General features: G+C 45.2%; 1 protein-coding gene across 1 annotated transcript in view; it reads right to left on the bottom strand.

Annotated features, from left to right (window-relative positions):
- The window catches only part of CCDC6 (coiled-coil domain containing 6), a 107,154-nt gene extending 88,813 nt beyond the window's left edge, over nt 1-18,341 (bottom strand). Inside the window, exon 1 of the mRNA XM_080822684.1 lies at nt 17,757-18,341. Within this exon, the coding sequence (XP_080678810.1) occupies nt 17,757-18,065 (309 nt within the window). The 5' untranslated portion in view covers nt 18,066-18,341. The remainder of the gene's footprint in view (nt 1-17,756) is intronic.
- Nucleotides 18,342-24,124: the final 5,783 nt, after the last annotated feature.

Genomic DNA, 24,124 nt, shown 5'->3' with positions numbered 1-24,124 from the left:
AAGGTGGGGGTGACCTATAAGGGCTGCAACTCCCAGGTCCCTGAAGCCAACTCACCTCCACGGGACTCGGCCAGTAAGAAGCACTGGCAAGAGACTGGAGGGTGGGAGAAGGGACAATCAGGGTGTCTCTTTCCTTTTTTCTCCACCTCCTGCAGCATTCCTGTCTCTAGGCCCACCTGGGCCCCTGGGCTCTGATAACACCTCCTCCCACTTTGCCCTCCAGGAGGAGGATGGGAATGAGGTCCTGCTGTTCCAAATCGCGAGGAGGTCGGCTTGGGCTTCTGACACCCTGAGCCCAGAGCAGGGGGCATGCAGTTATTCATGAGGCTGCCTTGCTCCTGAAAGGACATCTCAAGTGTAGAGCTGGCACTTGGCAGGCATCCAAAAACTACTGAGTTAAATAAACACAAGGATGCCTCATAATCTTTTCAAAGTTAGAAGAAGGGGTGGACACCTGGGTGGCTCGGTCATTTGAGCGTCCGACTGCCGGTTTCAGCTCAGGTCATGATCTCAGGGTGCTGAGAGGGAGCCCCACACCAGGCTCCGCACTCATCCGGGAGTCTGCTTGAGATTCTCTCCCCGCTCCGTCTGCCCCTCCCCACGGTTTAGGCTCTCTCTCTCTAAAACGAGTAAATAAATCTTTAAAAATAAATAAAAGTTAGAAGAAGGCCACAGGAAGAGAGAACCCTTGGAAACATCTTTAAGGGACAGAAGAAGGATGCTTCGGAGGGGAAACTGATTCTACGGATTCCCCACCCATGAATTACAGCAATTTCCCAGACAGTAGGGCAAAGACTTACATTACGAATTTAAATAAACAAAACTGTGCTCTATTTCCAGCTCCTACAAGGAATTTCATAGAACCTTGCAGCGGCGCGAAGACACAGTGGTTACAGAGAGGGCCTCCAGGGGCGGGCTGCCCAATGCCGCCCCCCCCCCCCCCCACCTACCAGCCGAAAGACCTGGCAAGTTACCTTCCCCATACCTAGGTGCTCGCAGTCTGGAAAGCTGGAACAATTGTGCCTGTGGTTTTGTTTCAAAAGCTAACTCAGTACGCACTGCCACCATTAGTCACGATCTGCAGCACAGCTCCAGGGGTCCCCAAGTCAACTGCCATCAGAACAGGAAGAAAACAAGCATGTGCAGCCACAGGCGCGAGAAGCAGAGGGGTGATGCCCAAGACCAACCAGAGCATCCGTGCCTTTCTTACAACACTCTCTTGCAGGAGTCTTTCTTTTTTCTTTTTTTAATCAAGATTTTATTTATTAATTTATTTGATAGAGAGAGAGAGAGATCACAACTAGGCAGAGGAACAGGCAGAGATAGAGGGGGAAGCAGGCTCTCAGAGAGCCTGATGCAGGGCTCGATCCCAGGACCCTGAGACCATGACCTGAGCCGAAGGCAGAGGCTTAACCCACTGAGCCACCCAGGCGCCCCCTGCAGGAGTCTTTCAAAACTCTGACGCAAAACCACCTGCTATGGGTCAAATGCAAGCCTGCCATCCCTGATCTCTAAACAAGTCCTCCCAGTGAGCAGTGAAAACAGAGGCCCCAAAATAATATGTGACTGTCGCCTGGTCCCACGAACAGTAAGAGGCCAAGAGGCCCCGTTCCCTCTGTGCCATTTGAGGCTCAGATGGAAAGGAGAAATGAAACAAGAGGGCTGGTCACATGTGGCCAAATAAAAGGGGACACCTGAGGCATACAGTCAAAGATAGCTTCCAGAGAGGAAGAAATAAGGAAGTTGGTGGTAGAAGGGCAGAAAAAGTGAAAGCAAACTGACAGCAGCTTGAGGAAGAAGAGGAGCTGACGTCCTGAAAACCCAAAAGAGCCCCACTAAGGGGGCACCTGGGTGGCTCAGTCGTTGGGCATCTTCCTTTGGCTCAGGTCATGATCCCAGGGTCCTGGGATCGAGCCCCGCATCGGGCTCCCTGCTCAGCGGGAGGCCTGCTTCTCCCTCTCCCACTGCTCATGCTTGTGTTTCCTCCCTCACCATCTCTCTCTCTGTCAAATAAATAAATAAAATCTTAGAAAAATAAAATAAGATCTTCAAAAAATAATGTCCTTTTATTCACAAAGGTTTAAAACAAAAAAAAAAAAAGAGCCCCACTAAGGAAAGGACACTGGGTGGCTTCATGGGAGAGAGAAAAAGAAGACGGGCAAATCCATAAAAACTGAACAAAGAGTGAGAAAAGACATGGGCTCCCTCACACCAGAGAGGTAAGAGACTACGACCCTTTTTAGAGAAGAAGACACGGTGTCTTAGGGGTCAGGTAAACTGCCATAGGATCACAAACTAGAAAGAAGCAGAATTGAGATTTTTTTTTTTAAAGTCCCATGGGCTTTAAGATTGCCAGATAAAATACAGGATGCCCTGTTAAATTTGCATTTCAGATCATTTCTTAGTGTACGTATGTTCCATGCAACGTTTGGAACACACATATACTAAAAAACTACTCATTGTTTATCTGGACTTTAAATATGGCTCCTCATCCTGCTTCTATTTGCTAACTCTGGCAACCCTATCTGGTTTCCAAATCTCTCTCCATTACACCAAGTTCACTCAAAGAATCCTGGGGTGGAAAAACAGTAAGGAGCTAATGAATAAAACTAAAAGGAGGGACAATTCACACAGATGGCCTAATGGAGAATGCTAATCTGCAACACATAAAATTCAGAGCATAAAAACAAAGGTGAGCAGTGGGACCCACAGGAATGTGAGAGCTGCAGAAAGAATACACTGTACTTATGGAAAGCAGCAAAGCCTAATGGTTTTCATTTGTGGGCTAACAAGCGAATTCCAATTGCCTTTTCACATCGCCCAACAGAGATTCCAATGACCCAGAGCTGCCAGGCTCTGGGCCAAGTAAGAACCAACCAAATAAGGGATTAAAGTCATTAGTGCTAATCTCCCTTACCTGAAAAAGAACGGGAAGGCATTCAAAGTAGTTTGGGAGGCAGACTGCAGAGAGACCAAAAGACTCAAATAGTTTTGGCTTACAGCCACACCTCCTCAGCGACAGAGCTAAGGGCTTTCCTGGGTTCAAGGAGGCTTACTTTACCTTATTTACAATGCCAGCTGAGCTCCTGAATTATACAAACTGTCCTCCTTGCCCCCTTCCATCATCCCAAAAGCCTTCACACCAGGGCAATAAAAGCACATCCGTGCTCCGGTGAAAAGCGTGTTCCTTCGACCTTCCAAAGTCCTGAGGCAACTACTTCCATTGCTAGAGAGAGACCCAGAGGCAACAGAAAGAAAAGAGGTCACTCGAGGAGTCCCCTGCAAACAGAAAACTACTGGCCTGTCCCTGGCTCACAAGCTGTGGCTGTCCTTCCACCAAGTGGGTACTGCAAACCTGCAAAGTCAGTTTCAAAGACATTCACGTTTGGCGTCTGTTCTTTAGACCAGGAGTTCTTTAGAGGAGAGTGGCACTCTCCTCTCAGCCATCCATCAAAGCCCACCCTCTGGAATCCATGCTCCTTGAGAAAGGGGTCAAAAGTCACGGGACTGAGAAGCAGGCTGACTGTGCCCCCAGTGCTAAAGACAGAAAACTGGGGAAATGCACGTTGGCCTTTTTTTCCAAGAAATAACGGAAAGAGCCCTAGAACCAACTTACAAGAAAAACGTGGATCTTTTAGAAATACGAGTTTGCCTTCTGACACCACTGCAGAGGCTGGCTTAATCTTGACTCACCAAACCCCAGGGGATCGGCCAAGTTCCCAGGCATCCCCCCACCAAGTGCCAGAGAACCGCAGGCCCTAAGAAGCCAGGACACAGAGCTCCCCGGGCTCAGGTCTCCAGGGCTCGGGGCCTGCTGCCTCAACTTCCTCCCGTCAGTTTTCCAGACATTATTTTGATACCGTCATCTTACAGAAGCATCAAGAACAGTTCTGATTTTGAAATATATTTTGGAAAACATCAGAAAGTATTGGGGAGGAGTAATTATCTTAAATACCATTTCCACAAGAATAATAATACACAACCTACCAAAACACTCTCATGTGTATTGTCTCATTTTACCCTTAAAGACAACAGTGGGATGCAAGTGACACTGGTATTAGCCCTAAAAACTGTAGTTTTACCAGGTTAAGTCCACCAAGGTCCAACGGCTCTCAGTGCAATATAACTTACCCAGTAAAGCACCAAGAACTTCCACTAACTTGAACCCGCGTCCTGCAGGGCCTGGTATCCTCTGGCGGGCCACACTCCTTTCACACAGTGAGCAAAGGGGTACAGGGGGTGGGGTGCCTCCGAGGGCACACACCAAAACAAATCCACAGATACGCATATGGTGGAAGACTGCCCCGCAGTAAAAAAAAAACCCAGCTCTGCGTGCAACAACACACTGTTTCATATTAGTAAATAGATGAACTAGGGCAACAAATCAAAGCATCCAGCGCGCAATGAATACACTCTGCATAAAACCACTTACATTAAGTTTAAAAATAAGCAAAGCAAATCTACAGTGACAAAAGTCAGTACAAGGTGACTTTTGGGGGGCGCGGTGACCGGAACAGAGCACAGGGCAGCTTGGCGGAGGAAATGCTGATAAGAGCATGTATCTTGAGCGGGTGAGGAATACACTGGTGAATTCATCTGTAAATTCATTCAGCATAAATGTGTGCATTCAAATCTTATGCCCTTCATTGTAAGCATATCCTACTCCCATCCATTTATAAAAAGAAAACCTGGGCACCCCACAAAACAAATTCCACAAAGTCCACTGAGCATCTACTACAGCGTCAAGGATGTGGAAAGATGCAAGTGATCCTTCAAAGCCAGAGCTTTTATACACCAGTCACTCTACGAGGTACCCTCAGGCTGCCTGTGTTCAAACCCCGATCCCAGCAGTTACTGTGACCTTCCAGAGGTTGCTGACACTCCCACACCTCATTGCTTCACCCAGGACACAGAGATGGCAGAGGGTTGCTGTGAGTCCCCAACTCAAGTGTTTGGAACTCTACCAGCCACACAGTTAAGACTGTACCATGCAGCTACTGTTATCATGGAATGAGGCAGATTGTCTCACAGGTGATGAGTGCCAAAGTACCTGCCTTCAAATAGAAGGAAAACACAAATGTCTGCACCAAGCAGCCAGAGCCCATGATGAAAATACAGAAATGCTCCTATTTTTCCCCCATTCTCCTTCCCTCCCCACTTCTTCTGCAGTTAGCCCCTGGATGGAACCCAGGAACAGAGCCCACCAGACTTGCCCAGCAGCGTCCTGCTCTCCTCCCCCAGGTTGCCTTCTGCTCCCATGTTCAGTTTTCAGAGTCAGGAGGGTGTGTCCCTCCTGACAACACCCCTGCCCCCATCTTGCTCTAGATGAACTGCCATTTGTCCTTCAGGTTTTTGCTTAAAAATCACCTCCTGAGAGAGCTGACGCCCTCCTTGCCTATGGTCCCCACTTCCAGATCGAGTCAGGGCCCTTCCCCAACTTCCCACGTGCTGTCTCATCCCAGTTGTTATATATGGAACATTGCCTGTATACCGCAGGTGATCGATACATTAAAAAATAAAATAAAATCCACTATGACTGTGCTAGTCAGACTATTTTTAAGTAAAGGTTATAAATAAGTACAAAGAGATTGATTCCAGATTGGGACAGGGCAAAGGGAGGGAGAAGAGCGAGCCCAGATGGCTGTGCTGTAAGCAGAGGGGCAACCTCCTGGGGTGGGCAGGGCACAGGGGTGGACCCGCTAAGGCCCACCACTGGAGGGTGACCAAGCCAGAAATGGGAGCAGGGACTGCCCCCACCTCCATGAACAGGACGCACCCTTCCATCACTGCTCTTTTCCAAGGGAGTCTGCTACCCTGGAAACACTCCCTTAGGCCAGGCATCCTGGGAATGTGCTGCGGTAATGGGGTAGCCCTGACCAGTCTCGCTGAAGAAACAACTAGGGGGAAAATGCCCACGACAAAATAAAGATAAAACTTATCATAAACTGATTTATAGCCAACCCTCCCATGGGCTGTACAGCCTGGCACTCAGGTTCTGAGGCCAGGCCTGTGTTCAAATCCCGGGCCCACCTGGCTGACCTGGACCGGCTGCCACGTGACAGAACCTCTCTGAGCCTAACCACACCTGACAGCAGCCTTGATCCCACAGAAAGGCAGCGAGGGTTCCACAAGCAGCTCTAAGCAAAGCCTTCCCCACAGTAAGCACTTCATGAACATGAGCAGTCACCACAGCAACACAACAGGATTTGGAAACACAGCAATGCCGGTAAATAAGAATTGTTATTCATTTCTTCAACCATTTGTTCGAACCTTCTTAAATTACGGTTTACTTGAAATGCTATCAAGGAAATTAAATGCTTACAACACATTTCATTTAAAGAAAAAAAAAAAAAAGGAGGGGTGCCTGGGTGGCTCAGTTGGTCAAGCATCTGCCTTTGGCTCAGGTCGTGATCCCAGGGTCCCAGGATGGGGCTCCCGGCTCAGCAGGGAGTCTGCTTCTCTCTCTGCCCTGCTCCTGCTGTTTCTCTCGCTCTCAAGTAAATAAATAAAATCTTTAAAAAAAAAAAAAAAAAGAGGAGCACTTGGCTGCAGTCAGTGGAGGGTGGAGCATGTGACTTCTGACGTCAGGGCTGTGGGTTTGAGTTGCACATTAGATGCAGAGATTACTAAAAAATAAAACCCTTTATTATGCTAAGTGAAATAAGTCAATCAGAAAAAGACAATTATATGATTTCACTCATATGAAGAATTTAAGAAACAAAACAGACAATCATAGAGGAAAGGAAGGAAAAATAAAATAAGAGGAAATCAGAGAGGGAGACAAACCATAAGACACTCTGAACTCTAGGAACAAACAGGGCTGCTGGAGGTAAGGCGGGTCAATGAGGTAACTGGGGATGGACATTAAGGAGGGCACATGATGTAACGAGCACTGGGTGTTATACGCAACTGATGAATCACTGAACACTACATCTGAAACTAACAATACACTATGTTAATTTAATTTAAATAAAGTTTTAAAAATTAAAAAAATTTAAAAATAAGACCTTTAAAAATTATTTTTTAAAAATAAAGAATGAGAAAAATTTTTTAAAGTAGCCATTATTTATGAGGTGTCAGGACAAAGTCCTTTCCTTTCCTAGAGGACAAGTCTTTGCAGCAAGTTATTCCCTCCCAAGGTCCTCCACCGTTGCATTCTTACTCTAAGTACAAAAGGACCAAAGCATTGAGCCCAACCAAATATGGGCTCAGTCTATTGTCTGTGTGAAGGACAGAAAAGAACCAGATGTGGGAGAGACAACAAGCAACAGAGACTGAAAATGGAGCAAGATATCAACCTCACTTTAATTAAAATGTTTTTAGGTCCAAAGGTGCCTGGGTGGCTCAGTGGGTTAAGCATCTGCATTCCACTCAGGGCATGATCTCAGAGTCCTGGGATGGAGCCCTGCATCGGGCTCCCTGCTCAGTGGGGAGCCTGCTCCTCCCTCTCCCTCTGCCTGCCACTCCCCCTGCCTGTGCGCTCTCTGACAAATAAATAAAATCTTTAAAAATAAAAAATAAAATTAAATGTTTTTAGGTCCAGGGGCGACCGGGTGACTCAGTCGGTTGAGTGGCCAACTCTTGGTTTCCACAGCTCAAGTCATAACCTCAGGGTCGGGGACAGAGCCTCTCCTCTGGTTCCTTCTCGCTCAGTGGGCAGTCTGCTTCAGGAGTCTCTCTCCCTCTGCAACCTGCCCCCCTTACTTGTGCTATCTAAAATAAATAAATCTTTTAAAAAATAAATGTTTTTAGGACCAAATTCATAATTTCAACATGAGGACCACAAACAAACAAAAACCAGCTCGCTGCTTTTGGGGATCAGTGCACACTTTTTCCTTTAAAAAAAAGAAGGAGGGGTTTTTTTTGTTTGTTTTAAAGATTTTATTTATTTATTTGACAGACAGAGATCCCAAGTAGGCAGAGGGGCAGGCAGAGAGAGAGAGGAGGAAGCAGGCTCCCTGCTGAGCAGAGAGGCCGATGCGGGGCTCAATCCCAGAACCCTGGGATCATGACCGGAGCCGAAGGCAGAGTCTTAACCCACTGAGCCACCCAGGCACCCCAAGAAGAAGGTTTTTAAGTCACTCAGAATAGAGGTTATCAGGGGCTAGAGATAAGGGAAAATGGAGTTTTTGTTTAATAACTGTTTAGAGACAGTTTTTGTCTAGGATAATAAAGTTCTGGAGATGGGTAAGGCCATGACTGCAAAACACTGAGAATGTACTTAATGCCTCTGAACTGTACCCTTAAAAATGGTTAAACTGGTAACTTAATGTTATATATTGTACCATAATTTTTGTTTTTTAAAATCACACAAAAAAGTCACTGGCCCTCTTCACTGGGTATGTATTTCTCAATAAGGCTACAGGGGCACCTGGCTGGCTTAGGCAGTTGGGCATCTGACTTTGGTTTAGGTCATAATGTCAGGGCTCCTGGGATTGAGCCCCACTTGAGGGGGGGACCCCACTCAGCGAGGAGTCTGCTTCTCCCTCTCCACCCCCACCCCACTCATGCTTGCTCTCTCTCTCATATAAACAAATAAAATCTTCTAAAATTTTTTTTAAGATTTTATTTATTTATTTGACAGACAGAGATCGCAAGTAGACAGAGAGGCAGGCAGAGAGAGAGAGAGAGGAGGAAGCAGGCTCCCCGCGGAGCAGAGAGCCCGATGCGGGACTCGATCCCAGGACCCTGGGATCATGACCTGAGCCGAAGGCAGAGGCTTTAACCTACTGAGCCACCCAGGCGCCCACAAATAAAATCTTAAAAAAGAAAAAAGGCCACATGCATTCAAGGTTCAAAATGATGTGAAATAATTAATATACTTAACAAAAGAAATGGCACCTTAGCAGTTAATGATCTGTACCTGAATGAGTCCGAGCCTCTACTTAATGGCATATATATTTAAATTGTACTCTTTCGTTAACAAAGATGTTAAAATCATCAAGCCAATTTTTTTCCCCCTCAAATTTTAGTGTTTCTATAATCAGGAGCTACTAAATGAAGCAGAGACACAATGTTTTGACTCTCAGCAAATGTCTTTGTTTAGATAAATTAAGGCCTGTCTAGTGAAGACCAAAAAAAAAAAAAAAAAAAACCTCAATAGAATAAAAGTTATTATTTGAGTCGGTATATTAGGATAACAGGGAAAAAAAATCACCACTTACACGCAGATAATATCACAAGTCGAGAAGCTCTTTCTTTAATTAAACACCAAAAAAATTATTTTTCTCAAGACGATTTTAGCCTTTCTAACTCCATCTCAAAAACGCTGTTAGCACAGAGAAGACTTCTGGCTTAGAAGAGCAACGCATAGCTGGGTTTAATCTAGTGCAGGTACTAGATTTCTAAGAATTTCCTTCAGCTCAGGCACACTCCATGTTTTCATTCTTTCACTTTCCTCTTTCCTTCTATGGAAAACTTTTTTGAATCATGACCCACATCTGGCTGAATATCCCAGCTCCACTCCTTAGTACCAAGTGGCCTTATTTGATCCCAAGTGCCCTGAGATGCCCTGGAGGGTATTAACCAGATCACTCTGGACACACACCTGGCACCCACAGGAGGCTGGTTTGATCTGGAACAGATGCCTAGAAGATTATCCTGTCAATCAACACTGCTTTTTAAAAAAAAACTGGAATTTGGAATTGCACATAAACTAGTATCTCTAATTAACTTTAACGTACGAAGTCTTTACTTTCACATAGCTCTGGATTAAAAAGACTTAGGAAATTCGACCCATCCAACAATATTCCCTGAAAGGAACGTGGGTGGGCCTCAGGGCTTAACAGGATAGAGGCAAAACCACCTAGATCATTTCGATCTACCGGCAGATGCAAATTATGAAATTAAAACATCAATGACATTTCTTTTCAATCAGCACCACATAAAAAAGAAAATTAAAAACAAACAGAAAGCCTCCCGGTGCCACCTTGACACAGACAAATTGAATAACAGCTCTCCCCATCTCTCTGCCTTACAAAATAAACTACGGGCTAATTAAACTGTGAGTGAATATGACACATCGTTTCTCTTCAAGGTACTCAACAAAACAAGAGAGAGTAACACAGCCCTCCCAGGAACCCAGACAAGAGTCTGAACTTCCTTTCTTGCTGCCCCATGCATGCAGGCGATTCCTGCGCCTCCCAAGTCTTCGGACTGGAAAGTGCTGGAGAGGGAAGAAGGACCATTCCCTCTGCTCTTGATTCCCTACAGCACCAAGCCAGAGCCAAGCTGGATGAAAGTCAAGTGCGACCCTTGGCTGGCTGCTAGAGAGGCCCTTACATTCCTTCTGGATATTTCAGAGTCCTGGCACACAGCAGGCCGTTCCTAAGTACCTATAGCTGTACTGAGGAGACAAAGGGGGAAAGAAATCACAGACAATTTCCCATCATTAAGTAAGTATAAAACCGGGGCGCCTGGGTGGCTCAGTTGGTTAAGCATTTGCCTTCAGCTCAAGCCATGATCCTGGGGTCCTGGGGTTGAGCCCCATGCTGGGCTCCCTACTCAGCAGGGAGTCTGCTTCTCCCTTGCCCCCCTCCCTTGTGCTCTCTAACAATAAAATATATTTTTTAAAAACTTTATAATGAATTTTAATCACTAAACTGCACCCCATACATCAGATCTAGAAACCAATAGTAAGGGGGTGAGTTATTTCTAAATAACCATAAATCAAACTATTAACCCTTTTACGCATTCTTCTCCCTGAAAAAGAACACTTCCACAAAGCGAGATTTGTAATTTACTAGAATGAGCACTGCAATGAAAGTCCTAGCTGTAAACCTGACAGCCAAAAAAGATAAGAAAATTTGACAGTTTTGGGGAAGAATGAAGAGTCTTCAAGTTAACACCCCTCCAAGATCCCGACAATTAGAAACATTTCCCCAAGCATTAGTTTGTCAAGAAAGCTTCAACCACCACCAAGCAAGAACACCCTGAACCTGTGAACACTTACTTCACCACCTTTGACAATAATTCAATTTATCTAACAGCAGCGGCATTGTGATTGAAAACAAAAAGCAACTCCTACCCACTGAGGGAAGAGGTATGGGAGGAAAAGAGGAAGAGGACTGTCACTCCTTGTTCGACCTGGCTGTGGTTTAAAAGCTCAGATTAGCATTTCTAGGTGTAAATGCAATTATCTCTGCAAGGAAGGATTTAAGAAAAAAAGAATGCAAGTACACTGTGTGGGACACTATTATCAACCCCCCCGGAACTCCACTCTGTAAGCCACACGTGGTCATCCACAAGGATTCAGCAAGTCTCCCAATCCTGTCTGCAGATACTCCCCCAATTGGAGCTTCAGGTTACTGGTAACTGCAGAGATGCGTTATAGCCCAAAGCTGCTTCCCAGAGGCAGCTGTGGGGCATTTTACCATTAACTAGTTACAAGAAACACTAGAGTGATCCATCACCATCACCAAAAGTGAAGGGGTGAATCTGAACACTTCCAACAGAGCCACCTTTTTCCCCTAAAAGCCTGGCTCAAAAATCCTTGAAAAGGTGAACCTAAAGACACTTTGTCCCCCTGTCAGAGGTGAAATGTATCCCGAACATGTAGATGTATGCTACAAGGTAGCCTACAACATCACCCGCGGTTAGAGGGCAAGGGCTTGGAAGGCCGGTTGACTGTAGTAGTCTCCCAAAGTATACAGTGTATCCGTTCATCCATCTGATCTGTTTAACCAACCAGGGCAAAGACAGTGTCTCATGACACAGGCAGGAGAGTGGCCCTATTAGTGCATGGTCAGGAGACAGTATGGGCACCGTCACCCAATTAAAAACAAAAACAAAAACTTCCACCACCCAATGCCTCCAGAGTCAAGCCAACATATCCTTGAGTATCTACCACATGCCCCGCACTGAGGAACGGGAGTGAACAAAGCAAATTCTGCCCCCTAAAGGGAATTTACACATCTGCTGGAGGAGGCCTATGTGATGGGGATGTAGAAGGAGCAACAGATGGGTCCTGTGGGACCACATGAATGGGCACATAATCCACTGTGTGCCTGGCAAAGAGGCAATGCCGTGCACACTGGGGTGGGGGTGGAAAAGGCAATCTAGTCTACTTGCATTTATGAGGTAGAAGGGAAGGGAGGAGGAAGGAATAAGATTAAGGGTGGGAAGTACATCCTAGAGGAGTCAGAGAAATCTATTAAAATTCCAGGAACCAGCAGTTCAACCAAGTGAAGGGTATGAACATGACAGGTACCTCTGGGAAGCACACAAGGGCCAGACCAAGCAGAGCCTGGGGAACAACCAGAAAGTCTACCTGGATTCAGAGGGTAATTGGGGGCCATAAAAAGTTTTTAAATAAGCAGTAAGTATTTCAGGTTTTTGCTATAGGCCAGTCTTTCTGGTCTTGAACAAGAGTCATCACAAACCAGGTCCTTGTGATTCTCTAAACTATTCATCATCCCCAGCCAAACAAGTAAGGAGAACACAGCAAAAGACTGACATAATCTCCTCCAACGTTTTGCGTTTCTTTAATCAAATACAAATACAGTATATGAAAGACATCGAAGGGAACTATGAACATGAAGGACTTTAACTGCAGAAGAAATCTAACAATATAGCCTTTTTAAGAAGCCCGAACTTGTGTACAATTAGGTCATACATTTCTCAAAGTTGCATCTCAAGTTGGGTGTTTCCATTAAGAATCTAAGGGAAAAAAATTTTTTTAACAGGGGGGGAAAAAAAAAGACACACTACACCTCTTTACAAGGGCAATGTTAACCCGACAGCATCAGAGTCTGCCAAAATGAAGTCTTAAAAATGGAAAATAGTGTATTAGGCTTCCAGAGTAAATAATCCCATATCCACAACATTTACTATATGGCGGCTTTTACTGGTTAATGAGATCATTACACTGTTGATCTTTAAAATAGCCAGGTTTTCTAATCGTGCCATACCAACCTGTTTTTCTACCATAACCTCAAAATGCATTTTTATTTCTATAACCCTAAACTTCTATAATAAAGTACTAATTGTATAGTTAGAGAAAGATATTTCAATACTAGTGACTTATTTCAGGCCTTGATTTTCAAGCCAGACACATGCTGAAGGTCTGAACTGGTCTCAGAAAAGCCCACACCTTAGAGAACTAGCCACATCAGGTGTGAAGCTCTGCTTATACTCTGAGAAGCCCAGCAACTAACCAGTCTAGAACCATGAAGCCATCCAGTGACTGCCCACTAACGCATTTCCTCATCTGCTCGGACACCACCACCCACGGACACCTCTCATGACAATGAATCAGATCACCTCCAATTACATTTTTCACCCACCATACAAGCTGATGGATCTAGCCTAACATCTAAAAGCTACTCAACAGTTACTGAGCATTTGTTTTTTATTTTCTCCACTCCAAAGAAGAAATTATGATCTATCATCAGCAACCTGGTTCCACTACTGATTTACTGGATGAAACTGGATAACCACTCAAAACATTCCATTTCACCTCTAAGCCCCAGGGCCAAGCTTGTAACTCCCAGATGCTTCAGGCACTTGGACACATGAAGGGCCTCATACAGAGGATTCTTCCCTGCACATAATGCTTACCTCTATCATATATGTGCTGGGAACACACAGACCCATGAAACCAGCCCTTTATTAAATGGAAAGCTTGATCCAAACAAGTACTTATATACCAAAAGAGACAGACAGAAATTACCACAGTTAAGAGTTCTATTAGCCTCTGGACTATTTTTAAAAGAGGGCACACGTGGGGGGGGGGGCAGAGGTGTCAGTCAGTTGAGTGGCCAACTCTTGACTTCAGCTTGATTACAATCTCAGGCTCCTGGGATAGAGCCCTGTACTGGGCTCCACACTCAGTGGGGAGGCTGCTTAAGGATATTCTTGGGGGGGGAGGGACTGGGTGGCTCAGTCATTAAGCATCTGCCTTCAGCTCAGGTCATGATCCCAGCGTCCTGGGATCGGGCCCCACGTAGGGCTCCCTGATCCGTGGGAAACCTGCTTCTCTCTCTCCCACTCCCCTGCTTGTGTTCCCTCTCCAGATGTGTCTCTGTCAAATAAATAAAGTCTTTAAAAAGAAAAAGATATTCTCTCTCCACCCCTCCCCCCACTTACACACACACTCTATAAAATAAATAAATCTTTAAAAAAAAAAAAAAAAGAGGGCTCAACACAGAGTTATCACTACACATCTGTCAGAATGACCAAAATCTAAAAGACTGACAACGCCAAATGCTGGCAAGGATGTGGAGCAACAGGAACTCTCATTCTCTGCTGGCAGGAATGCAAAACCGTACAGCCTCTTTGGAAAGGCAATTTGGCAGTGTTTTAACAAAATCAAAAATACTCTTACCATAAAATCCAGTAACTTCTCTCCTTGGTATTTACCCAAGGGAGCAGAAATCTTTTGTCCACACAAAACCCTGCACATAGATGTTTGTTGCAGCTCTAGTCAAAAATGCCACAAGTTGGAAGCAACCCAGTCCTTCAGTAGGTTAATGGATAACTATGAAGACAGTAAAAAAGATCAGCGGTTGCCAGGTTAGTGAGGGATAAAAAGGCAGAGCACAGAGGATTTTCAAGGCACTTGGTCTACTCTGTGTGATGCTATAATGGTAAATCCACAGAATGTACAAACAGCCAAGAGTGACCCTAATGTAAACTATGGGCTTTGGTGATTATGATGTGTCAAAGTTGGTTCATCAGTTTTAACGAATGTCCACTCTGAAGGGGAATGTTGATAATGGGGGAGGGGAAGAAGGACAGGGAGTTTAAGAGAAATCTCTGCAACTTCCCTTCAATTTTGCTGCAAACCTAAAACTGCTCTGGAAAATAAACTGTTTAAAGAGAGAGACAGATTAAGAGGGTACCTCTCCTCCAGGGTGTGGCTAATGAGCATTGTATCTTTCTGAACATGCTCAGGGGAGAGGAAAGACATCCATAATTATCTTTAGTGCCCAAGAACATGAAAGTTAACATTACAGGCAGAGGAAATAATAAAAGGCAGGAAGGCAAGTAATAGGATTATGGTGCCATTTTCCCTTCAGATTAACTAAAATAGTGAAAAATCAAGCCAAGCCTTTATTTAATTGAATACAAGCCTTTCTAGGCAGCTACTAACAAGGGTTATGTTTAAGTTAGAGTTGTTGGGACGCCTGGGTGGCTCAGTTGGTTAAGCAGCTGCCTTCGGCTCAGGTCATGATCCTAGCATCCTGGGATCGAGTCCCACATCGGGCTCCTTGCTCGGCAGGGAGCCTGCTTCTCCCTCTGCCTCTGCCTGCCACTCTGTCTGCCTGTGCTCGCTCGCTCTCTCTCCCTCTCTCTCACTCTGACAAATAAATAAATAAAATATAAAAAAAAAATTAAGTTAGAGTTGTTATGGGTTGTGCAGCTTAACCGCAACAATAAATTACGATACGGTGTTGTTCAATGGACCCCTTATACCCACAGACCCATTTCATGTAGTCACACACATTTCTCGACCCAAATTACATACCTAAGAGGTCAAAACCACTTCAACACAATCTGGGTCCCAGATCAGTTACCGAAACTCTCAAAAGCTTAAAGGGATCTCTTCCCTGCGTTCGCTTTAATAACACCTGCCAAGTCCTAGGGAACCAGGTAAACCACAGGCATTTTTATTTGTCTCCCTGAATATATGAATCAGAGATTAAAGAAGAACTGAGCGGCTTTTCGTACTTGTAGGCTGTCATCTAAAACAATGTTAAAACTCTACTCAGTAAGGCCACAGAACATTTCACAAAGTGTATTTGGTTGGATGTCAGTTTTAGCTGAGGGTAAGTGCTAAGAAATAAAGCCACCACCTTACACACTCTTCAAACCAAGTGTTCAGAAGGTCTCTGATCTTATACACCAGGAATGAACATGTTTGTCCGTGCAAAGCCAACATGTTTGTGTACAATTTACAGACCTACTTATAATATGGTCAAGTGTCAAACAGATACCCTTTCATAGTACCTCCACCCCCTAATCCTCTCCCAAACAAACAAAAACAGCCTGAATTGCTCACTGTATGCAAGAAGCTAGGGATTCAGTTTCATAGAGTTTTACTACTTTCCGTGGTTCACATTCTCCAAGAGACTAACCCTCTCATTTACTAACTCAAACCTTAAATAAACTGCTTCCACCAACTTCCCCCACTTCTCAAGCCCCCACTCAGAAGAGACATCTCCCTCGGCCAAGAAAGCTACAGAGGAGGCTTGGAAGTGGCTGCCTCTGCAAATTCCTCCCTCTTCCTACCGAAAGGGCACTTCAAGAACTTGACAGTCTGGAAACGCATGAATGTTGCTCCAATTCCATTCACCAGGACTGGATTTGAGCATGCAAAGTGTCTTTCTACAATCAATTTCTATTTAGGCTGCCAATTACACTGAAACTTTGGTGGAAATCTGCTTCCTAAGCAAATTCAGAATGCCATCCAGGTCCCACGTATGAGCTAGCACTGGGGGAGCACACACACCCACTCACACATACACACTCACTCCTCCGCTGAAGACTTTTTCTGGCACATGGGACATCCTAAACTTACCCCATTTCATTCCCAGACTGTCATCTTTGATCCACTCCCAAATTCATGCCTTTTTCTCCATCTGAAGATTCAGGCTAATCAGCTATTGTGCAGCAACTATGGTAATTTATCCCCTTGATTTCTTGACATTTTCCTCTCTGCTCCTGGCTGGGAAACTGTTTTGATCCGAATAGAGTTGTCTGTATGGGGATTCTGCATGTTAATGATGTGGCTAGCTGGCAGGGATATTAGGTGAGAGCACACGGTGTACTTTTGCCAGTTATGTTTCGCCTCATCACGGCTATAGTGGCCTTTCTAATCGCCTGCTACAGTAGGAAGAAGACAACACCTAATCTTACCCTCTTCGGGGGAGCCTCGGGGGCTAGGTGGAAACAGAACAGACAGCCTGTTCTTTCATCAAGAATCTGGACTCAGACAAAATACCCCCAGGCACTCCACCACCAGTGAAGCAAACACACGTACATCTTGCTCCGCAAGGGAAAAGGAGTCAGTCGATACCATGGTTTGAGCCCGTCCAAGCTTCATACCCTTCACTCTATCCAGTATAGTATAAGATGCTGCATTCTCCCGGCTGTATAATGCCGCTGCCAGCCCTCACCCCAACCCCTACCAAGGAAAGGACTTCCAACGGAGGTGGGAGCCTCAGCTCCGGTACCCGCCCTTCCCTCTCAATCCTGGCCAGAAAACTCCACTTCCCGGATTCCCAGCCACTCTCTCCCGCCCCCTCCCCGGGCGATCAAGCTAGCGCCGTCCAGATGCCAGCGAAGTGCCCAGCCCAGCTACGCACCCCCCAGCACCCCTAACCAGGCCCCTGGAACTGACTCCGGGTTCCTCCCTCTCCCACAGCCTAGGGAGCCCCAGATTCTGGACGCACCCCTTAGGCTTACTAGGACTGAAAAAAGTCCCACCCCGCCCCCCAGCCACGCCACCAGCCTCCAGCACTTCCCGGGAGGGGCCTCCTCCCCAGAGGCAAAACGGGAACGTGGGTGGTTGTCCAGCAGCGTTCTCCCACACCCCGCGAGGAGTCTGACCCCCCAGGGGAGGCCAGACTCGTGTGGCCTCGGAGGGACACCTCCCTCCCCCACGCCCCCCGGGGGCCAGCAGTTCTTGGCAGAGTGTGTGCTTGCTGCGGGTTCTCGGGAGCCTCGGGGAGTTCGGGGGCTGCCCGGTCCAGGTGCAGCCTCTCCCGGAGGCGGGCGGAGGTCGGCGCCGCGGCGCGCCCCCGGGGGGCACTCACGATGGTCACGCTGGCTTTGCGCAGGTCGCGGTTCTCCTCCTGCAGCGCCTTGCACTTGAGTTTGTAGGTCTCCAGCTCGATCTTCAGCACCTTGTTCTCCTGCTGCAGCGAGGCCAGGCGGTTGGTGAGCTCTTCCAGGCGGAACGGCGAGATGACAATGCCCCCCGACTTCCCACCGCCACCGCCTCCTCCGCCGCTGCCGCCGCCGCCGCCGCCCGAGGTCGACGAGCAGGACGACTGCATGGCGGCCGAGCTGCTGCTGTTGCCCCCCGCCCCGTCCGTGTCGCTCTCGCTGGCGCTGTCCGCCATGGCCGCGGCGGGCTGGGGAAAGGAGGAGGAGGAGCAGGGAGGCGGCGGCGGCGAAGGCTGGGCTGCGAATGAGTGGGCGCCGGGCGAGCACAGGGGAGCGCCGAGCTGGGCGCCTGGCAGCAGGGCGCAGACTCCGAGCGGCGGCGAGAGAAAGAGAGGGAGCTTCCCGCTGCCAAGGGACCTCCTCTGCCAGAGAACAGAGACCCCGCCCGGGCTCGGGCAGTACTGCACTGGGGCTCGCTCCAGCCGGGCCTGGCGCGCACGCTAGGCCGCCCTACAAAGCTGGCCGAGAGCTCCAGGACCCGCCCGCCGCCGCCGCCGCCGCCGCCGCCGCGACCCGCCTCCCGGCGCCGGCCCCTGGTCCTAGGACGCGCGGGCCCTGCGGGTGCTGCAACGCCAGGCCAGCCCCCGCACCAGCTGCGCGCCCGCCGCACGTGTTCCGAGGGAGGGCCTTCTTGCCCCCAGACCTAAACCCCCGGCCGCCCAGCCTCTTCCGGGCTCGCGCCGGCTCCCGGGAAAAGAAAACCGAGTGCCCCGCTAGCCTCGCAGGTGCTGGGGACACGTGGAAAGGTCACGCCGGCTCCCGCATCCAGCCCTGGCCGAGTCGGGGCCGTATCTTCCGCCGACTGCGTGTGCTCCTGTCTCCCTCTGTCTGTTTCAAACATAGACGCAGCCCTTTCAGTTTTATCTTCTCGGTGAGCTTCACGGGGAAGCCTAGGAGAGCTCTAAGAGAACAGAAAGTTCCCCCGCCAGGAGCCCAGAGGGGGAAAACAACAGCAGCCACAGGTTAACCTTGTTAAGAAAAAATTTACGGAAGAGACACGCCACTCTCTTTACTCCTCCTCCTAATAATCTCATAAACCTTACTGCGCTCAATTGTTTAAAACAAGGTGCAACTTATTTTTTTCTTTTCCTCTTTGCATCTTGAGAACAGTGCCGGGACGTGTCACGCAATAGGACTGAGACACTAACACTTGTCTAATCCACGAAGGAAAAAAGAAACACTTTCTATGGATTAAAGCCCAACTCTTTTAAGTGCCAGTTTTCCGAAGACGTAGCATTTGCTATACAAATAATGATCAAGTGGGAATACGGCGTAACCATCAAAACTTTTAGTAGGTTAAAAATAAAACATTAATTAGTCTAATGTGATCTAATTCAGGGTTCTAGTTTTGAAGTATAAAAAACTTGAAATCGAAACTTTGATTCCCCCTCTTCCCTCCCAAAGGAAGTCTTGCAGGAAATCCGCCCAGCAGGTGAGATGATTCTAAACATCTTTAAACTGTTGACACAAAACAGCTTTCACTTATGTATAAAAATTGGAAAGTGAAACTGACCAGACTAGTTATTATCTGAGCTTAGTCAAGGAAAGAACAAACACTTGGAAACAGAAAATAGAAAAAAAAAAGTGTGAAAATTTTCTATTGCTTTGAACTTTTGGAAATCGTTATAATGTGTCAGGAGGGATAAAGAGGGGGAATTAATGATTTATTATTCTCGATCCTCCCCTTATCTTTAAACCTAAACTTGATCTAATGATTAAACTGTCATTCAGTGGCTAATGGAAACTGGTACCTCGGAACAAACTACAACTCCAAGTGTTCCAAATGACATCATCTCTTACCAAGATGGCTGCTTCTAGCAGACAGCTGAGAAATGCCAACTGCAATTCACCCCCAAATTTCTCCTAGTTATTTTTTGGTGCTAAAGGACTTCTGAACTTAATCACGGTTGGTGTGGCAGGAAACAACAACAAAAGAACTGGCTTGGCTCTTCAGAAGCATACAGCCAATGTAAATTGTTAGGAGTGATCCCGTGTCATTCTCCCTGAAACTTACTTCTCTTTCTTTTCCTGACTTTTCTTTTGGGGGATCTGGTACATGAGACAAGCAGCTCGTTAAAGTAGAAACAGCTTCTGGGAAACTCACTTGCTGGGTGAAATGGGGAGAGTAAACCTAGCAAGGAGCGGTAGCCCCGGGAGAAACTCAGATTTGACAGCATTCTTTCCGCTTTATTCAGCTCCGTGATAGAATCTTAGAGCCGGTCTGGCTTCCATACTTCACAAGTTTCTATTGTTCTCTATCCCATAGTATCTTAAAGCTTCTACTTTTGGAGCTTATTGCAACGGAAACATTCCTTCCAGGCAGAGCAACGGGCAAGTTGGCTCTCCGCTCTATCACCAACTACCTCAGAAAGCCTGACTCCTTAAGTCAGCCTGGGGGTGGGGTTTAAAGCGCCCGACTTTCTTAAAGGGCCCATGTTATAGGAAGCTTAAACATGTATCAGTCTTGAATAGGATCTGGAGGAAAACTGCATTTTGACATGGTATTTGTAGGCAGTCATTGTGTTTAGAAGACTTTGGGGGAAAAGCCATCTTCTAAAGCTTCCCTGCTGATACAGATGGGAATAAACTGGGGAATATTTTTTTCACTGTGGTTTTTATTGTTATTGCAAAGCAGAAGCGTGTCTAATTTTCTACTTCTTGTAAAAGTGATTCCCCTTATAAACAGACCATTTATCACAACATTGGTTCAGTAATAACATTACAATGGAAACACTAGTTACAAAACCAATAATATCATTATAAAACTCCTTCTCAGCTTTCTAGGGGAAATCAATCAGGATAGGTGGCAGTGTGTGCTGCCTGGAGGAAGAAGACATATTTAGATAATCACTTCCATGGGAGAAATAATGAAATTTACCTTTGCCCTAAACTCGAGCTGCAAAATATAACGACAAAGGAAAAGAATACCTTATAATCTAATTACAAGGCACAACATCACAATCTTTCTTTGTCTCATGCCCTTTGTGCAGCTGAGTTACTCTATGGCCTTGAACCTTCCAATAGGAAAATTAAAATAATGCCATAAATCATAGGGAAGTTGTGTTTATTTTTTATGGCTATAAATAAATTGCTGTACATACCTAGTTACATTAATGCCACATGCTAGTGATTTCATTCAAACTCGGAATGGGTTCTGTGGGTGGTGGCAAGACCCATTGTTGCACTTTTGAAAAGAATAGGAATGAGCCAATATGAGCTGGCTATCAGAGTGCCAGAATTCAGATAGAATCATAGAAGAATGGGCCACTTAGTGTTATCATTTTCTTGAAAAATAGCTGATTTTGAAATATATCCATCCATCCTACTATTGCTTATCTCTAACCACCCCATTTCTTTAACATGTTTCTTTTTTCAATATTTTACAATTATTGATGTCAAACTAGTCTTGCATACCCCGCATCCCACCCTGGCAAAAGATCATGACTACAAGATTAATTACATATCTCACCCCTATCTTCCTGTTTGTGTTACTCATTATTGGTTCAAAGAGATCAAAACCGTCTCTACAAATGGCAGACAAAAGAGATATGTCATCAGCTAAATTAGATGAGAATCAAGAATTTCAAAAATAAAAAACAAAATAGGAAACATATGACTTACATGTCTGGAGATTTGGCAACCTAGAAAATCTAAAATTTGTCTTGACACAGAACATACCGAATTCCTGGTCCAGAAATGCTTTTTTAAATGATACTAAAGGCACAGCAGAACTTGAAAGAAAGTAAAGGGAAATCCCAGGCTCCAAAGCAAAGAGGAAAACCAGAAACAACCCAAATGTTCACCTACAATATAAATCCTGTTATATTCATGGAATGGAATAAATACAGCAACATGAATGAGCAAACTACAGCTTCATGAAGCAACATGAGTGAACCTCACAAACATATTAATAAGCAAAGAAAGACAGACACAAAAGAGTATATACTATATCATTGCATTTATATAAAGTTCAAAAATAGGCAAAATTAATCTATGAAGTTAGACATCAGAATAATGATACTTTTTTGGAGAAGATAGTGTTTGGGGTTCTAGAAGATTTCTAATAACATTATTTTTCTTGTGGGAGTTATTTGTTACATAGATATGTTCACTTGTAAAAAGATATTGGTCTATAGATTTATGATCTATGTACTTTACTATATGTATCTTGCACGTCAACAAAATATATAAATCAAAAAAGGGGAGGATGGGGTGCCTGGGTGGCTCAGTGGGTTAAAGCCTCTGCCTTCAGCTCAAGTCATGATCCCAGTGTCCTGGGATGGAGCCCTGCATCGGGGTCTCTGCTTGGTGGCGAGCCTTCTTCCCCCCACTTCCTCTCTGCCTATTTTTGACCTCTGTCAAATAAATAAATAAAATCTTGAAAAAAAAAGGGGGGGTGGGGTGGGGAATGAGTCACTATAAACCACAGTAGTGACCCAGCTACTGAGACTGGAGCAGCAGCATTGTGGGGTTTGTTAATCATGAGTTTAGTGCCCATCAAGGACAGAATTTGGGACTTGTGGCCATACAAGGCAGGAGGATGTAACTAAGGAACCTACAAAATGCCAGTCAAAAGCCAGACCATGCCAAAAGTTTCTTACCTGCAAACAGGAAGACAACAAGGAAGCTTGTTTGCCTTAAACTGGTTTCAGAATTTAAAAAAAAAAAAAAAAGTCTTCAGAAAAGTTATCATCTAAACCTAAGCCTCATGGAGTTAGGGATCTCACATATATACTTCATATTACCTACATGGTGCAAAAATCCCCAACCTGACATAGTATCTTAAAAGTTAGGTTGGGAAATTTGGGAATGATGGAAATGTTCTAGAGTTTCACTGTGGTAGTGGTTACACAAATGTGTGTATTTGTCAAATCTCCTCAAAGATACTTAAAAAGGGTATTTGTACCCTATGTAAAATCCAACCAAGAAAATAAACTAACAAAAATATTTGGTATAAATATGGTAGTATTTCTATTTTACCTGGAAGAAATAAGCAAAACTTTCCTCTGGAAACAGTCTCAAAATGAAAATGGGATTACACTGGAAATTATAAAACACACAGAGAAATAATCTCTCTCAAATAACAATTAACAAACAGTAAAGAACAGAAGGGTGGTGGGGCACCTGGGTGGCTCAGTGGGCTGGGCCTCTGCCTTCAGCTCACGTCATGATCTCAGGGTCCTGGGACCGAGCCCCACATCTGGGATCTCTGCTCAGTGGGGAGCCTGCTTCCCCCACTCTCTCTGCCTTCCTCTCTGCCTACTTGTGATCTCCCTCTCTGTCAAATAAATAAATAAAATCTTTAAAAAAAAAAGAAGAAGAAGAAGAAGAAGAACAGGACGGGTGGTATCCCTAGAATTTCAGTTAAGACAAGTGTTGGAGAGAGTTGGATTAGATAAAATTAAGTATGTTTAAAATAAAAGTCATAAAAGAAGGAATAGAAAGCATAAGATTAAAAAAAAAACACACACACACACAACCAGACTTGAAAACAGAACAGTCCAAATTACAAAGCAACCAAAGAAAATATCTGGAACTTAAAATATATAGTAGGCTAAAAATCAACCAAAGACCAGTAACACAACTGCAGCCACAAAAGCTAACTTTCTTTAGCTTGCAACAATAAAGGAGAATGTATACCACAGAAATTGTAGGAGGGGTTTATTATAGATTTATGCTTGAACTGGGTGATTCTAAGCAAGGTTTAAGAGGGCAAGGGTTAGTTCTGAATTAGATATTGTCAAAAAGTGGAGGAAATTTGGTGATTGAATATCTTGGTAATTTTTATCTAAGAAGCAGGAGCATGAGAGCAGGGCTTTTATGCTATCAGCATTATCTTATTTCAGTTGGGAACACCTGAACTGCCACATGAGGATTTTTTCATTTCATTAAGTGAATAATTTTTTAAAAACCCTCCAGGAGTAAATTAATGAGCAGACTGGACACAGCTGAAGAGAGAATTAGCAAATTAGAAGATAGATCTGAGGAAATTAGAATGCAGCACAGAGATATACAGAGATGTAAAAGCAAGGTTAGAAAAGCAAGGTCCCACATATATCTAGTAGGTATTCAGAAATTAGAGAACAAAGTGGAATAATCAAGGCAATATTTTAAGTAATAATGGCTATGAACTTTAAATAATTGATAGAAAAATATGAATGGTCATATTCAAGAGGTAAAATAAGAATGGAATAGGAGGGGCACCTGGGTGGCTCAGTGGGTTAAAGCCTCTGCC

The sequence above is a fragment of the Martes martes genome, assembly GCF_963455335.1.
Source record: "Martes martes genome assembly, chromosome: 14".
Classification (NCBI taxonomy): Eukaryota; Metazoa; Chordata; class Mammalia; order Carnivora; family Mustelidae; genus Martes; species Martes martes.
Note: the sequence above shows the minus strand (reverse complement) of the source record. Positions and strands in the feature narration are given on the sequence as shown.